Source organism: Lytechinus pictus, chromosome 2 (genome assembly GCF_037042905.1).
Source record: "Lytechinus pictus isolate F3 Inbred chromosome 2, Lp3.0, whole genome shotgun sequence".
In the NCBI taxonomy this organism is placed as follows: Eukaryota; Metazoa; Echinodermata; class Echinoidea; order Temnopleuroida; family Toxopneustidae; genus Lytechinus; species Lytechinus pictus.
Genome location: NC_087246.1, coordinates 21,265,302 through 21,283,756, shown reverse-complemented (window position 1 = coordinate 21,283,756; position 18,455 = coordinate 21,265,302). Strand labels below are relative to the sequence as shown.

Genomic DNA, 18,455 nt, shown 5'->3' with positions numbered 1-18,455 from the left:
TTTTATAAATGGCATTACATTAAATATGTTTAATACAAGTTAACTGTATAGCCCAGGTGCTTGCATGTCAAATTATTTTTCTTTTCAGACTCTCATAGCATTTTTTTGAATCAGATTTTAATGTTCCAATATTAAGTGGATATAGGAAATTGGGAAAAATTTGCAAAAGAAAATCCCACAACCAAATTTATTTTCATATTTTACAAAGCAAGACACAAAACTGAGGTTTAAACTTTAACCACTACAGAAGACGACACCATCATTTACACTTACCTACATTGCATACAATGGTTAATGTTAGATGTACTTTTCTTAAGCACTGCTGATGATGAATTCCCTGACTAATTCCCAATCATTTTCAGAAATCTGAGATCCGAGGTACATCCGACCACTTTGTGAAGCTTCTACAGGCCATGGCAGAGCAGTGCCGAACAGGAGACGACAATGATTGGCTGTCGGTACCCACGCTAGAGTTCTTCTCACTGACCACGCCCTTAGTGGTAGGTAACCTCTCCAACTCCATGTCATCTCTCTGCTCCTCCCACTCTGCGTCCGATGTTGAACAGCTTTCATCGTCCCACAGTGCTCAGCTCTTCGCAGTGCCATCCCAGCGTCTAAGACACTGCTCGGACCACCAAACCATGATGACCTCCACAAGCTTGACCGGGAACGTCCAGGCCAGGCCGCAGCACCGGAGTAGCTTCAAACGGAAGAAGCAGCAGCAGCCTTCCAACAGGTAGCACTGACCTAGCACCAGATGTTTGTATTTATTCAAATCATTACCTTATTTAAAGACTTGTACAATGTGCTTCTGCACTTATCACAAATGCTACAATTCTCATGGAACTGGGATTTCAATGAAATGAAAATATGTTCATGAAAGAAATTTATTTATAATTGATTATAGCAAGATTGAAACTGCCCATAGAAGTGGGGATATGGTAACGACTTAAAGATGTGAAGTTTTATTTTGTAAATGTATCAGAGTATATGTATTCCGGTGATGAAAGTTGGATGGGACAGTGTGTGTTGAAGCAGAATTTATTCAATGTATGTGGTACTTATTGAGATTGATTTTGTATTACTTTTATAAAGTTTGTTGTAGTCACCAACAGGGAATGTTCCCTTGTCAAAAATGGTATGCAAGTCAATACTTAACATGTTAGTAAATAGAGTAATTGGAATTAGAAATTATAGCAATTGCCGGCCTTGCTCTAAATGAAGACAAATTGCATCCGACTATTTTCTCAAGATAAATTCTTCCCTGAGGGAATCACATTATCAGGTTTATCTCATTGCATTGGAAATGATATGTTGCAACCCTATACACAGCACTAATTTGATATAATTTGTCCAGAGATTTCAAAGGTTATTTCAGTCACAGGTTCATAGCCACTGCTGAAATATGGTGCTTATTTGAAATGTACATTTGGGTTCCATTACACAAAACGCAGCTATTGATCATAGGTGTGTAGTTTGTTATTTCTCTCTGCCTAGTATTTGCTTCATTTTATCAGACATACATTTCCACACTATTTGGCCGCCCCTCCGCACTCTCCTTGCCTCACAGTCCATCGGAAATGACACAAAAACCCCAACAAAACCAAGGAAATTAAGGGTAATAAACTTTAATTCCATCACACTTGCATCCTCAAATTTCTATTTGTAATGACAAGATGAACTAATAATTAGAGGAAGAAGGTTGAAAAATCATATGTCCTCGAGCCAGATCCAGGCCCTATTTTGTTACTGCCTATGCTAATATTGGAAAACTTTTGCTAGGTTAATAAACTTTAATTCCATCACTCTTGCATCCTCAAATTTATATTTGTAATAACAAGATGAACTAATAATTAGAAGAAGGTTGAAAAATCATTTGTCATCTAGTATCCAGGCCCCATTTTGTTACAACCTATGGTAATTATTGAAAAACTTTTGCCCGACAAATTTGAACAATAGGTGGTGCTATTGGAATAGATTGAGCATTAATAATAGGGCTGATTGTATGATTGATTGCATCATTTCTTATTCGCGATCAATCATACAAATCAAGTGTATGGTCAGTTGCTGTCAAGGTTTGTGTTATTGGGACCCAATTCTAGTTATCATTTTTGTTTGAATCTTTCATCATATACTGCCCTACATTTCTTTTGCTGCTGTAAATCATGACTGCCTTCCTATCTGATGGAAACAAGGTTTTTTTTGTCAAGTATATGCACATGAATTGATATTTTTGAGAACAAGGTGAACAGGAGAAAAAAAAAAGAGCTATTCCATTGTATGATATGATTCCGCTACAAGAGTTCCGGGCCCTGTCTTACAAAGAGTTACGATTGATCCGATAAATCTCAAGTATATGGCAATCCATCAATGTCATAATTTTTTCTTTTGGAAATTTGCTCAATGTCCTTTGAAAACAAAGAGAAGCCTACTGAATTGTCAAGAAAACATTGAATGTATGAATATATGTCATTTCTAGAAAATATTTAGAACAAACATGTATTTTAAATGCTGACGTTGCGGGCTTTCCATAGTTGCGCTTGACTGGATCAAACACAACTCTTTGTAAGACGGGCCCCAGGTCAGTTTGTAGTTCATGCACCCATCGCATGCAAGACCTATGGCTATAGCTTAGGCAGACCAATTTTCACACAATAGCCCTCCAAACCCTATAAGAAGGCAAGTCTTTAATTTGGGGTCATATAACTGTTGGGAAGAAAGCTTTTGCTTCTGGCAGGCATGAGTGAAGAGGGATGTGTTGTGATGAAAAATAAATTGGCCATTGGTTTGTATGCATGATCAGCCTCAACAAGAATTGAGATTTTTAAACAAATTTCCTTACCAAGGGCTGAAATCCTTGTCTGGACCGGTTATTTATGCATTCACTCGAGTTTCCACAATATAGCAAGTCTCTGAAATGTCAGACATGATGTCTCTAAATGCTATGATAGCAATGGCATGAGCCATTATCACTTAATTTCAAGCTATAGGCCTATTTGATAAGAATTACACTATAAGGATTCATAGATATTTTTGTATAGTAGATTGAGAATACTCTATTGACCTTGGGTAAGATAATGAATATTGCTTGCTAAAATATGCTATCTGCAATCCACCAGGAATTCCTTTATATATCCGTGTCCCCTTTCTTTTATTATGTCATCATGCTGTAGATGTTTGGTAGAAACAAATTAGTAAATCAACAAAGAATATAAATGCACTTTGCAAACATACCTCCACATGAGTTTAGTTTTTACATTTAGTTTTACATACAGTTTGAATGATTTTATTTTCCAGATGAATATGTTTTGTGTACTGTACATGTAGATAATTAGATACAGAAATGCATATTGAGATAAAGTATCCCTCTCCACACTGTTTGCCTAATCCCAGTTTGTAGATCTTTTAACATTGTTGTAAAATACATACTGTAAAAGGATGTAGAAAGAGTATTGTACAAAATGTGAATATATATATTTATGTACAGGGCCATCGCTACTGGTTCAGAAACTACATTGTACAATTCATTGTATATATATATAAAAATATATATATACTTGTAGAATTGAACATGCAGATGGAGAATGTTAGAATTGAATGAAATGATATTTGTACAACTTGCCAGAACTATATACCTATAATAGTATCATGATGTATTTGAAAAATGTTTAATTAATATGAATATATGCTTTGTTAAATATGCAAAACATGTGGATTAGTTGCCTGGGTCTTCTACGATGTGTTCAAGCATTCATGTATTTGTGTATAGATCACTGTGTTTGTAATCTTTTGCATAACTCAACACATGTTTGTTGGATGTCCAGTGCTTCATGTAGCTTGTTCCCATTGCCAATTCCTCTTTGATATATGACCAGTGATTCAGTCTAGTAGTCCATTTCTTTTCTCTTTGATTCATTAAATCCTTCCACCTACCACCAACTTTCACGTGATATATCTTTGTTTTAGTAGATACTGTTACTAGATATATTTCCACAAAGAGATTACGATTATCGTACCATAGATTTGCATAATTTTACATTGCATATTATTGAATCAATTGTCAGAACTTTACTAGGACATGTTGTAAGGCAGAAATCATTTTGTTTATTGATTAAAACCAGGTTTCAACATTGAGGCTTAGCAGTCCAGAAAAGGACCACTCAAACTGCTTTTTTTTTCAGTAACAATGATAGCACCCCGTTTCCCTAATTCTGATGAAAATCACTTCTCTCTCACCAAAGAGATAGTCTGTGTATTCCACTGCTTTTTTCTCCTGAAATGAAGCTTCTAAACCATATCAAAGGGATGACAAATCCCATTTCATAAGGCTCGTTAAGACATGGCACAGGCAAGCAACCCTGCTCCAAGGTGACCCCAAAATAGGGACCATTAAGATTTTATACAAAAAAAAAGAATAATCTGTTCAAAGTTGCACAGTCAGTCATAACATTTAACATTCATCATGACTCATGTTGGAATAGTAAAATCTTTTTGGCATATGATGGGAGTAACGTTATAAGGGAGTCATGACATCATAAAATTGTAGCCACACAGCTTTGGACAATTTGGCCTGAATTCACAAAGGTGGTTTTGAAAACCATCGGCCGAACCCATGGTTTATGCAGATTTCCTGTATAAATTACGCTTATTTGCCGCGTATATTGAAAAATGTCCAGTGCTGATGCACGCTTTTGTCACTGTGCGCCAAATTCATGCCTGTTGCCATGGTTAAACACGCTATTTTATTCATGAGTCCACCGTTTTAAGGGTGGACTCATTACTTCAAAACAGTGGACTCATGAAAATAAAATAGCGTGGATAACCACGGCAACAGGCGTCAACTTGGCGCACTGTGACAAAAGCGCGCATCAGCATTTGAATACTAGGAGTTTTGTCTCATCATATCTGGATGAGGCTTTCTAGTTTTCAGGAAGCCACGATACTGAACTTTCAACTTCTTATTTAATAAAGAGATGCAAGGTTCTGACGCACATACAATGATATGTTGCTTTGCCTAGAGAGCCACAAATGCCAAGAATTGTGTTCCACATACCCAAGATTAAGAACTAGTTGACGTTTACATCTAGTGACGTTTTAATAATATGGGTGATAGACATACTATCACTTGCTCTGTTATCTGAAAAGTAATGTTATGTTAGACATTCAAATGCTACTTCTGTCAGAAGAATGTTGTTTGAACAAAAATGGTTCCATATAAATGCTGTTATCATCGCCATCATCATTTTTCTTCTCCTCCATCATCCTCATCATTGACATCCTCCTAATCTTTCATCAGCTTCACTTTGGTAAGCTAGATACATGTACATCTAGATCAGCGATGTCTCACCTTCACTTGCCCAAATTACTTGAGTTCAGTTATTTTATTCAGCAAGTGTGATCAAGACAGTGTTCTGCTTGACTTCCAGTTGTCACGACTTTGCCATTGAATGGTAGCTGCCATGTGAATGATGCTTAGCAACCAATCTGAATGAAGGATTCCATGGGAGTTGCCATTGGATGGTTAAATTACCATAATAGTAGCCTTATGCCATAGCCCCCCCCCCCCCCCCCCCCCCCCGGTGTATAGCATCATATTGTTTATTTAGGATCAATTAATCAATATCCAGGTGATTTTAAGTTTTATATATGGTGGTCATATCCATGTTGTGTTATGTGTTAATTGTACCCAACTTTGTTGACAAAACTTGCATCAACTGTCCACAGTTCTCTGTTAATTATGATTATGTATGAAAATGGCATATATATTTTGTGCTTATTAAATAAAAAACAAACTAAGAATATATGCCTTATCTTTATTTCAGTATGTGTACTTTCAGGTGGTTTGTTGTTATTGAAAAATTATCTTTTAATTTTTTTTTTCCATCCCAGGGCCCAGTTGCATAAAAATTAATATTATGATTACTTTGCCATCCAATTGTAACTACAATGGTCACGCTGATCAACAGCCAATCAAAATCAAGGATTTAATGCAAGTTACCATTGAATGGCAAAGTTACAATAATGGTAACTTTTATGCAATGAGGCCCTGGTATTGGTTTTTTTTCTGATTCCAGTATCAACTTGATCACTCAATTGATTCATCTTTAATAAAGGAAATGGTTTTTCCTATCTACACCTGGGGTCCATTTCATAAAGCTGTTCGTAAGTTAAGAGTGACTTTAAGAATGACTGGTGATCCTTTCTTGTGGTAAATGATGTTTACCATTATATGTTCATTGGTAATTATTTAGCGCGTGAGAAAGGTTCACCGGTCGTTCTTAAAGTCGCTCTTATCTTACGACCAGCTTTATGAAACACCCACCTGGAGGAGGCACAACAGGCACACACCTCTTCTCTTACACTGCCAAGGGGTGTTTCATGAAAAGAAATGTTACACGTTTTATAAGTTCCCATAGTAACAGTCGGTCACCTGGTGGGTGTTTCTTAGCATGATCTGACCAATGCGGTCATGCCTTTTATAACGTGCACAACTAGGTATTTAAGTGCGACTCTAAGTCGTACTTAAAACTTTGTGAAACAACACCCTCCTTGATTTCTCATTGCCTTATTGAGAACGTGGGTTTTTATTTATAGAAAACAAAATTGAATGAAAAACAGGTGTCTGTCATTTCAGTTTCATCTTTAATATACAAAATCCACAAATAATATATTCACATATTTACAAACATATGGACAGATTTACACAAAATATCTGGAGATTTCATCTGAAATGCTCTATTAAATTCTGAAAGAATACCAGGGAATAACTTTGCATTACAAATTTGAACAGAATTTTTGGTCATGAGAGAAAAGCTCTCGACTAAGAAATGTACAGTCCTATGTAAAAATATGCTATACAAAAGACTTCATGCATAGCAGTCTTTCAAAAATGTGGAGCAAATTGCGATGCAATACCAGGAAAATTATTTCCTGAATACAGAATAGAAGAACATCATATTTACTTTGGTCCCACATGCATTGCACTGATCTTTTTCTCCATATTATGCCCTAAGATCTTCAATTGACAGTCAGTGACTTTGTGTGAAAGGAAGACTCTAAACCCTGAAAGATGGGGGGGGGGGGGAGAAAGGAAAGGAAAAATAAACAGACCTAGGCAGCATTTCATGAAGTTGTAAGTTACAAATGATATCATGCATGACTGGTGACAATAAAGATCACTAAACCTTTCTCGGCCTGTGTGAAATTTGACAAAGACAAGTCATGTTGTGTCTTGGGGCAAATGGAGGAGTTCCCTCAGCCTTACAAGACAACAATATAATAATATGTCCATTTATATAGTGCAGTTACTATGTGCATATACTCAACTGCGCTTTAATACTTGGTATCATATTATTACCCTGGCTGTAGCTGAGCCGCCATATTAATAGGCGCTAAAGCGTTCAAGGAATAAATCCTACCGGGTACCCATTCACCTCACCTGGGTCGAGTGCAGCACAATGTGGATAAATTTCTTGCCGAAGGAAATTACCCTATGGCTGGGATTCGAACCCACAACCCTCTGTTTCAAAGTCCAGAGACTAATCCACTGGGCCACAACGCTCCATGCTAATATTACCCACATGGCCAACTTTACATCCCAATTGGTATGAAGATTGCAACTCGTTGCAGTTTTCAAGATTATGCATCTCTCTCTCATTGTTTGTTTCATTTTGTCCAAACTATAGCCCATCTGCTTTTAACTCTCACAATGCAGTTGCCATGGCAATATGCTCAAACAGCTCATGCACTTTTTAATCAAACAAGAAATATATAATAATATCTTGATGGAAATAATTGAGTTCATAGAGTCAATCTGCTTTCAGTAATTAATATCATGCACCTACTGTACACAGCAGATATGTAGCATTAAAACAGTGCATGTCTTTGAAAAGTCATTGATAGTTATTGGTCATTCTTATCAATCACAACACAAAATCAATCTTAACTGTGCACTTGCAAGTAATAAGGAATGGGTTTCGATCAAGTTTTAAATAAGAATCAGTCTCAATTCTTATAATGGGGCCATGTTTCATTGAACTTGTAATCAACCACTTAATGCTAATTTACATCAATGTAAAATGCAATCTTGACCAATAAAATTCCATGACCCCCTAGTAACAGAAGCTTGGACATTCCTTTGACATTAGCTTCAAGAAACAGGGCCCCAATGATCCCTTTCCCATACTAGTAATCATATCTCAAACCGAATATAATCTCTCCCTCTCTCATCAAATCAAGATTTCTCCTTTCTTGCTTCACTGCTGCCTTTGTCAAGCTTCTCTAAGATTTCCTCCTTTTCTTGCACCGTCCTGTAAAAGAGTACATGTATGAATATGAAGGGGGGTGGAGAGAGACAGGAAGAGTAAGGTAGTACAGGGATTGGCAAGATAGTTTTGGCATAGGAAGAAGGGGGAGGGTAGAGCAAGATGGGATGAGTTAGGTACAGGCATGGGGGGGGGGAGTTGGGGCATAGGATGAGGGGGAGGGGGTGAGAGAGAGAGGGTAAAACAAGAGAGGAAGAGTGTGGCAGAGGAAGAGAGGAGAAACAAGAGGGGAAGAGTTGGGAAGAAAGTTGGGGCATAAGGGAGGGATGAGAAAAGAAAACATTGAGGGAGGCAGAAAGAGAGACAGGTGATAAACGGGGAGAAATTGGGCATAGAGCGATAGGGGGAAAAAAGGTGAAAAAAGAAAGAAAAATGGTGGGAAACAAGAAATAAAGAAAAATAAGGCAGTTGTCTAAAGCAATCATTTGAGTTTGTCTTACGTATGAATAGAAATGGGAATACCATGCTAAACACAAATATGCAATATCTTACAACTCTACTCACATTGAGTCAATAAAAACCTACCTACAGGCCTTGAATTGTGATACTTTAGGGCAAGACCACTTTAGCACTTTTCTATATTACAGCACATGTTGGGAGAGGGAACACATTAAATATTCAAGGCCAATGAGAGGGGATTCAAGGTTAGTCAACAGCTTTTACGGCTATGGCCTTGGTGGCCTTGGATTAATTCAAGCCCTGCAATAACTCCACCCCACCCCCCATACCCTTCCACCTCAGCTTAACATTTCAATTCCTATTCTTTCTTCCTACCTTGTCATTTGCTCCACCATTTCAGACAGGAGTTCCTCTTGATTCGATGCTTCTAGAGCTTCACTTTCTATCTTTCTCTACAAGAAATACAAAATATGTAAGTATGAATAACAGTTGTATACATGAATTACTTCAGCTTGCTTTGAAACAAATACAACATAACTGCTTTACTTGTCAGGCCAACATTGTGAAACAATCATAATCTACATGTATGTCTCATATAAGGAATTACATATCCATTTAGCCTACCATCCAATTTGTATGAGGTTAAACCAGCAAAAGCAGGAATGTCAAAAAGGCAGACCAAGCACCATCTCTTGGCCTGCCCCACCACTGGCATTTGCTTGACCACATTGCACGAGTTTGACTTCCCAGGCAAAGATTGGTCTAATCAGGCATCTTCAAACCCACAAGAACATGTGGTGCAAGAAGTTGTGGTCGTCTTCGCAAGCAAAGGCGGAATCATGCAGTTGATCAGATAGCCAGGGCAGCACTTCAATATAATATCATTGACAGAACTATTTGTGCTTCTGCCATAACTTGATCAAGTTTGCATTCCACACCAAACATCTGACAAATGACACACTCTAATCAAATAGCTAATTCAACCCTCGATTTAACAATATACCCTACCCTAAACCTAACATAAAACCCTATTGCAACCCTAAACCTATTACCCTACATCTTAGACAAAAATAATTCCCGGAGCAATTGTCACAGGATCGAATGTCACATCATGTCACCCAATAAACCAGGCAACTACCTACAGTAAGCAGAGGCATTAAAAAACATACCTGGGCCCGTCTTACAAAGAGGTGCGATTGATCCGATCAACCACAACTATGGAAAGCCAGCAATATCAACATCTAAAATGCATGTTTATTCAAAATATTTTCTAGATATGATGTGTATTCATACATTCATCATTCTTTTGAAGATTCAGTGTGATTCTCTTTGTTTAATAAGGAGATTGAGATAATTTCCTGGAGAAAAAATTTATGGTATGGATGGATTTCCATGTCTTTGTAAGACAGGGTCCTGAAGCCAATTAAATTCACTATGGAATTCATACAGACTGCACCATACTCACACAAGCAGCCTCCAACGTGTTGAAATTTGGGCGTTTAGTTACAGGTGCCTTCAGATTCCAAGCCTTGTCAAGTATCCTAAACAGAAATTAAAAATTGGTGTCCACAATAAAATTACCATGGAACTGTGCAATGATATTGGTTGCCTTTGATAATTGCCGCACTTTCTTTAATAATATTCGAGGAATACAGATACATTTGCCCAAGTCAAGCATTTTAGGACCACATAAATCTGTTCAACTTTGGAGAAATTTTACTGAGAAGTGGTATACAACACATGATTTGCATAATTTTGTCTAAAAAATGTATTGACTTAAGATGCATATTTGACTTGGAAGGTGAACATATGCAAGTTTATCTGTACTTATAATTTAATGAAAGTACAAGAGAAAAGCTTTAGGTCTAAATTAACCTTCATATACATAATTCTGAAAATAGAGATATGAGAAAGATTTTGAAAAATATGTAATTCTCACAGCTTTATACAAGATTAGGAGTGTTGAAATTATTTCACTTTTATATCCTTACCTCTTTTTCAGCCTATTTAGAACGCCTTGTACATCGGCGTAAGCCACAGAACTTGTCTCAGACAAAACAGACCTATAGGTGTAATAAAAATTTCAAATTTGTAGCCATGTCTACTCTGATAATAAGTTGATTTGAATACAAAGAGAAATATCAAGAGCATGCAGTGGATATTTTCTGTTGTTCATCCAAATGAATATACGATAGTTTTTCCCTTGTCACTGAGTTTGACAAAACAGTGATGGGCATAGCACAGGTGGTATGCAAACGAAGAAGCCAATGATTTTTACACTCACTATTCCTTTGTATTTCATTACATGAAATTTCAAATATTCAAATTCTTCTGGTATACTACCGAACATCCCAGAGTATAAGCCAACTGAGCAGGGAGTGCAGGCGTGCCTTTTGTATTCGTAATTGTTTGAAGATCTGTTATTTTGAAAGTTTCTGTGCACTTGATTTTGATGGAAGATATTTTTTTTTTTTTTTTTTTTTTTTTTTTTGGTAAGAGGTTGGGATGAAACATGTGGAAGATTTCCAGAGGGGCATTTGTTATGGATTTAATAATAGAGAAGCTCTTAATTGATTCATTGATAAGTATGGTTGATACAATAAAAATGTTTTGTTCCTATAACGTGTTTTAAAATACAATTGTCAATAATTTAAAACATTTTTAAAAACAATTTGAAACACTTCAAAACAAACAACAAAAATTATTTAAACAACCCTGAGAGAAGTTTCAGTAATGATGCTTTTACATTTTTAAGGAGGAGCCAAAGCATATCTTACAGCAGTGGTGGAAAAAAAATCAAATGTCATATGATTATTTTAAAAGAAAAAATGAGTGTGTAATAATTAATCACAATCATGAATGTAAGTCATATGTGAACTTCAAGTGAATATACATGTACAGATTTCACAAGCACAATGACTTTAATTCAGAAGTGTTGGTGCCTGTCAACTTTGTAGAGTACCCAATACTCACACAATGGCACTATCGATTGTTTGAACAAGCAATGCCTGGGATGATTTACTAATGGGTTTCCAACGTGAGAAGGTTCTTGCAGATACTGTTCGTTCCTTGAACATATCACCTGATTGCAAAACAAATTTATCAATAATAAAGTTTAATGTTGATAAAAACAATCATGATAATAAAAACAATCATTTTCATAGTAATGAAATGATACCGATTTGTTAAACTTTCACTTGTGAGGGTGCAAGCTTTATCAGACCTTCATCGTCGGTGGCGAAGTCCCTGATGCAACACAGAAAACAAAATTGTTTTTAAAAAAGGGTAAAAACCTCATGGCAACAATAAATTGAATTTGGAGAGTAATTTCTAATTCCCGGCTGCAAGACTGTACATGTATGTTGTTTTGATGCATTGTGACTCTCGTTCTATGTACTGAGCTGAATTTCATATATCTAATCACATGACAACTCATGGCAATTAATTCACAGCTGGGATTTGAGTTTTGGATGAGGTTTTAATAGTGTTATTGGACTCACCTTCATTTAGTGCTTTCTTCTTTTGAGGCTTAGAAATCTGATGGAAAATGTAATAAAACAGCACAAATAAAATCTTGAATGTATATTTATCATTCATAAACAAAATTAAACACTAAGACTAGAGTATTTATTCACAGTTTAAAAACATTTACAAATATTTACTGAATCCTTCCTGTTGAATCTTGAACATGATTGCTAAAAGACCAGTTCACAGTTCCATCCTGTGCATGATCAGAAGGTCATTTGAACTAAAATAGCATGAGGGTTTAATAATCAATGAGATAAGCACCAATTTGATGTCTTGATTATTCATATATTCTTTTGAATTGTGCTTTTTATTAGATCCACTGGTAAGCAATAATGTGTCCTTAAGCGACTGGTTGGTCATTGTAATAGCAACAAACTAATGCATTCAAAGTAGAAATGCAAAAAATTGCCTTCAAGTGTTAATTGATGCGCTATTCTAATCACCTAGTCTATGCAATTTCTGCATCCTGCTATAATGCATATCTACAAAATATCTTGCTTTGAAATTTGCCCATCTTAAAGAAAGGAAGGGTCATTTAAAAAAGAACTGGTCTATTAACTAAAGATGAGCGATTTGTTCCAGCATACTACACAACTGTTGTTAATCTTCATTACTCAAAGTGACAATCTAAACATAATCATATCTTCCTCAAAAGTCCTAAGAAAATATGTAAAATCATCTAACCTGACAAAACAATATTCAGTGATTTCAAGATCAGTGTTGCATTAGAATGAAAGAGTAAGACCTTGAACCATGCTGCCAACCCCACTTCATCTGCAGGCACAATCCCTGACAAACAAGACTAACACAGGGCCTTATAAAACAAAAAAGGCATGGGTGTCTCACTAGGCTGCGTAATCAGACCCCTTAACTTAAGTGAAGAGTTTGCACAGCAGACAATACCCTACTTGTAGCGCCAATACATGATTTCATGTTTGGTGTTGTTACTGTTGTTAAAAGCATATGTATCATGCTTCCTACCTTGATGGGTGATTTCAAGTTTGGTGTTGGTGTTAAAAGCTTGAACCATGTTGTTGCCTAACTTACTCGTAGCTTGAAAACTGAATGCTGATGAACAAAAATGATACCAATTGTTAGCGAAAGCGTCAAGTGATATCTGTCCCAGCAAAAGCACCCATTTCAAGTTTGATGTTCAGGCTGGTGTAAAAATTGGTCAAACACCAAATAAAAAGCTGTCAACACATAACTTGAAATCAGTCAATATGTCCCCCCTGAATAGAGGACCGAAGTGTGAGGTCATCAATTTGCCCTTTTTGCATTTCAGCATTTTTGATACCATATTTTGGTAGAGCATGAAGAAATACCTACCCAGCCCAAATTTGATGGGTCTTGAGATATGACCTCATGAATACATTGATTTCAATGGGGTTAAATATGTATTAATGAGGTCATATCTAAGGCCCCAATAGACCGATTCCCACCAATGTGTATTGTGGAGGTATCTCATTATGCTCTACCAAAATATGCTATCAAAAATGTTGTGAATACAAAAAAAGTTTATTGTGACGTAATCATTTTGGTACTCTATAGCACACTATGTTACCTGACTAAGATTTGCAGCTGTTTTAACAATGGGGCTGTCACTGCGGATACTGGAGCTTGAAATCTTCCGTTGCTTGGATTTCTTCTTGCTTGTGCTCGATGTTCTCTTTGACATGTTGAGTGCTTTATCTCTCCTCAGATATTAGGAAAATAGAACCCTCTAGCCTAGGAAAATATCAATTTTCATCATAAGAAAGAATAAAGAGAAGCAATTTTAGAAAGTTCCATGAAAATAGTTCAAAACATAAGGAAAATAATTTGGAAAATCTCAATTCAATATCCATGACAATCCTAATTTCATAAATGTTGTTAACATTTTAAAACATATTTTTTTACTTTGATAGTTGAGATTAAATTAAAAGTGTAATTAAGCTTAATTATTCATTAATTTTTACTAATTAAGATTATTAAATATCAATATACCTGGCTGCATGATCGCGCAAGTATTGTGTCCTTTTTTATAAGCAATATGCATTACATGTAAATACTTCAGTTACGTGTATGTTAACATACAGGGCTTTAGATGGTTTATACAAAGTATTAAAAAGGATTCATAAATCATTATTCTTTAGTAAAACAGTATGCGGTAATAAATTAATAAACAATATAAACAATGAACAATTATAATTTCAGCATTAAAACCATGGTTGAGAGTTGCGGCAAGTTTAAAGAAAGTACAAATAGATCTTAGGTCTTTATGAATTTGAAGAAAAAAAAATTGTATGCATACACTTCAAATTAAATTTGATTAAAAAATCATGGGCCTACTATTAATTAATTCATTGGAGACTGTATTCAGCAATGAGATGCTCATAACATGGAAGTCACTAACAGATCCCTTAAATATTTGTTTTCCTACCAAGAAATATGTTGGTGTAACCTATATTGATGGAATTACAATGTAGTATTTGATTTATTCAAGAGGTGGGATTGGTCCACAAAAAAGCATGGAAGAGGCCTTCACACCACAAGCATGTTATATTATGGAATTGATGTTCCCTGGAAAGGTGACTTTTACTTTATTGAAAAAGTGGATCATGAAGACATACATGTAATGTGTAGATTTGCCTTGTGACTTTCACCTAACCTGGACTATTAGTGCACAGCATGGAGATCACATAGATGAGTGCAATGCTACTCTACTTGATTGTATAATTATTACAAAATTACTTTGGTCTTTGCTGTTATTTTGTTTAGCTAAGGTCATCTTCACTTGAGGGCTAATATACTCCCTGCTGAACACATCTTCTCTGACTGACCACTATTACAATACAACACAACTTACTATACTTGCATTTGCAGGATCTATCTGCTGATCTCCGAAGCAAGCGGAGGAAGAAGAACAAGAAGAAGAAATACACTGGAGTCAAGTCTCTAGACACAATCATTTTGATCATGGCTGGATTTAGATGGGTCACATAATACTAGTTTGGTGCTAGATGATGTATTTTTTATGTTTTGAATTTATCTTTTATCAATTCATGTGTTGATACATGTAACTCGTTAGTTGGTTTAAATTCCTCTTTCTTGTATGATTTTGACTCTGTTTTTACATGCATGTTGGTACGAAATTAGTCTTAGATCATATATCTAAAAAAATATTCCGCCGTGAAAATTACGTATAAAGACGTTAGCGCAAAATAATTTTAATTACCTTTGACCCTATAGTATGTTATATATGTATGAAAAGCACTGAATGAGAGGAATTAAAAAATGACACTTATAAAATTGTAGGGTAGATCTACACCAATAGATCTAGGCCCTGCTACATTTTCTTTGGCTCAATCTTACAGTTTGGACCAAATACCAAACCTAGCGAAATAGATACCATCTTTTTTCATTATTTAAGTGTTTTTGACACCCTTATTACGTTACGTACGTAACTACCTCAAGCGATGTTCGAGCAGGCTCCACTTCACAATTGCTACACCTCGGGGGGGGGGGGGGGGGGGGGTGGAGGTAGTGTAGCGGTAGTGGAGTGGAGCCTGCACGAACATCGCTTGAGGTAGTACTTAACGTGCCCTATCTTCATCACATCACATCACATCAGGTACGGAAATGAAGGACTTCTCCTGTAGGTTTTCCGATCTTTACTTCTGGTAATTGACGATTATCTAGACAGTTTAAACTTGTGAGACTCTACGTGAAAAAGACATCCTTTTTACGTGTTTTTTGGGTTGGGCATGGTATCCACTCGTCAATGTAAGTGGCCCCCAGGCATCCGGGGAACACATGTCACTCAAAACTGGCCAAACTCAAAACGCTTGGCAACACATAAATTGAATGTAAGTTAGTGGTAGTAAAGCTGGACCAAAAGCTTTGGTCTCTGTTATGTTGGTTGTTAGGCTGAACTCCATTGGCTCCACTCACCAAATACAGAGACCGAAGTTCTAGCTCGATCTGTACAGGGGACTCAATGGCCATATGTTTATGTATTAAGTTCGGATAAAACAGGGTTGAAGTTGCACAACAGCCGAAGTAAGTCATTGTTTTTTCCCCTTTTAAGTTTATTTTTCCCCGTTTTGGTTCATTTCAGGCCAAAACGGAATAATAATCTTTATTTTGGTACAATTCTTTTTATATATTTTTATGAAACATCGAAATAAAGACAAAAATCAATGAGCACCGTCGGGGGATTTTGCATTGTTAATCCCCTAGCTAATGGTTGCTGCACGATAGCGAGCCGTCTGTCACTCTGTGTACGAGGAGAAATTTGAAATTTAAAAAAATGTTAAAAAACTCCTCGAAACAGACGGCTGCCAGCTGTCTATACTAAACTTAAGCGGGGTCCGGACAGCCCGACCATCGGACAAACTGACCCTGGACAGCCCGACCCGCTGCCCTGGACAAATCGTCCCGGAAAATTTATTTCATGAAATGTTGGAGAAGAATTCAAGTGGTCGAGTTGTCTGATTCAGAGCCAACCCTGGACAACTCGACCGGGTCGAGTTGTTGAGGGCAGCGGGTCGGGCTGTCCCGGATTCTAGTCAGTAGTATACCCAGTTGTTGTGTGTCCGGACAGGTTGTGTGTCCGGACGATCAAATTTAGAAAGTCATTTGGAAAAATTTGAAAGCGAAGTTTCATAAATTTTAAGTACAAAATGTTAGGAAATATTATAAAGAACAAAATAGAAGATGATTACAAGTATTGAATTCATATTTTTAGTGTAATCCAAAGACAAAAAAGAAGGCTTCAAAAATATAAAGTGTCCGGACACCCGACCCCGGCCCCCCATCCTAAAGCAAGCTTGTCTAGCGGAATAACCAAGGCAAGGAAATTGAAACACAGTCTCAGACTGAAGCTTTTGGTCTAAATACTATAGTCTAGTAATAACTTAATAGCCTTTTGCTTTGCCTTGCTTGGCTTTAAATTTAAGTTTGCCGTTAGGCTTCGGCCTTTGCCTTAGCTCGAGCATCATTTATTTTATTTTTTAAGTTTGACTTTGTCAAGTTTGTGCATGGATTGAGATTTGAGAATCATTTTCTCCAGCTGAGACTGAGTCCACGTCCAGCCGGCCTTTGCCTCTGCTGGAGAATTACTTACCGTATTCTTTATACCCCCTTGCCTTGGAACTTGATGCTTTAAGGTTCCACGTAAAGCTGTTTAAAAAACAATGAATTCACACTTTGAAGACTGATGAAAGTGTAACACCTGATCAGTGGACCTGATAACCGTACTTGTATGTCACTTGCATGCCGCCGCGCTGCGTTGCATGCTCCGGCCGCGCCGCGCCCGGCCCCACGCCGGCTGCCAGGCAAGCAAGGATCCAGCGGCCAGCTAGCTGGGGGCAGCGCTATTTCAGTTTTAGCGCCGGGGCAATTACCGGTATGTCGCCCTCTATTGCCCATTGTATGCAGTAATGTTTGTGTACCGCCCTTAACCTTGGAGCAGGCGCGATTGGAGTTCATTATCGGATCCGAATTTCCCTTTTCTTTGATGAGACACTTACATATAAATGCTTTGACAGGTAGACAGTATTTGAGCTTGAAAATCCACCATCTTGACTGGAACATCAGCACGATTACTTCGATAAAGAGGTCGGTAAAGCGAGCGTGAGTTTGATTGAATGTGACTGAGCATGAACTCGAGTCGAGCTAACCCAGGGCCAGGGAGCTCCGGCCCGCGAAGCGGGCCGAAGCCAAGGACTCGTCCGTGTGATAGGCAGACATGGTCATGGGAACTCTAAAAAATGGGGTAAAATGTGGTCGCAATAGCACTCCAAATAAAAGGGGAAAAAATAAATTGGCAATGCACTTACCTCGATTATATGGATGAAGGTCTATCGTGACATAGAATCCTGACATCGACTCCTCGAGGCACAAACCGGAACCCTGGCCTGGGCCTGGCCTTGTCAGCCGCCCTTGGCCTTGTCATTGAAAAATTAAAAGGAAAAGTTAGACCTCCATGATGTTGCGTTCGTTCTCGGTATCGATCGGCCATTTTGTTTTCAATTTTGAAAGAAGGAGAACGAATGAGACAGAACTTTTCCTTTTTTTGAGGGTCCAGTTTGTGCCTCGATGTCGGGATTCTGTGTCACGATAGACCTAGCCAGGCGGCTTCTTGAGAGTAAAAATTATTTACTAACGTATGCTTACTCTCAATGAAGCCAGGGATTCCTTCCTATTCATCTGCGTGTACCG

General features: G+C 37.2%; 2 protein-coding genes across 5 annotated transcripts in view; one reads left to right on the top strand and one right to left on the bottom strand.

Moving 5' to 3' along the window:
• Positions 1-3,939, top strand: part of LOC129283245 (neurofibromin-like) — a 51,921-nt gene extending 47,982 nt beyond the window's left edge. Inside the window, exon 57 of the mRNA XM_064095560.1 lies at positions 363-3,939. Coding sequence (XP_063951630.1) covers positions 363-740 — 378 coding nt within the window. The 3' untranslated portion in view covers positions 741-3,939. The remainder of the gene's footprint in view (positions 1-362) is intronic.
• Positions 3,940-6,623: 2,684 nt separating this feature from the next.
• LOC129283254 (uncharacterized) lies at positions 6,624-17,916 on the bottom strand. 4 transcript variants are annotated; one of them, XM_064113011.1, is made up of 8 exons: positions 17,765-17,916; positions 13,816-13,979; positions 12,224-12,260; positions 11,697-11,805; positions 10,715-10,786; positions 10,189-10,264; positions 9,099-9,175; positions 6,624-8,309 (listed from the first exon to the last, which is right to left on the bottom strand). In XM_064113011.1, exons 2-8 carry the CDS (start codon positions 13,927-13,929, stop codon positions 8,234-8,236), a joined length of 561 nt encoding a protein of 186 aa, XP_063969081.1. In that variant the 5' UTR covers positions 13,930-13,979; positions 17,765-17,916; the 3' UTR covers positions 6,624-8,233. The 4 variants fall into 4 exon arrangements, with proteins under 4 accessions (XP_063969081.1, XP_063969074.1, XP_063969067.1 ...); XM_064113004.1 differs by lacking the exon at positions 17,765-17,916 and adding an exon at positions 17,508-17,656; XM_064112997.1 differs by lacking the exon at positions 17,765-17,916 and adding an exon at positions 17,359-17,639.
• Positions 17,917-18,455: the final 539 nt, after the last annotated feature.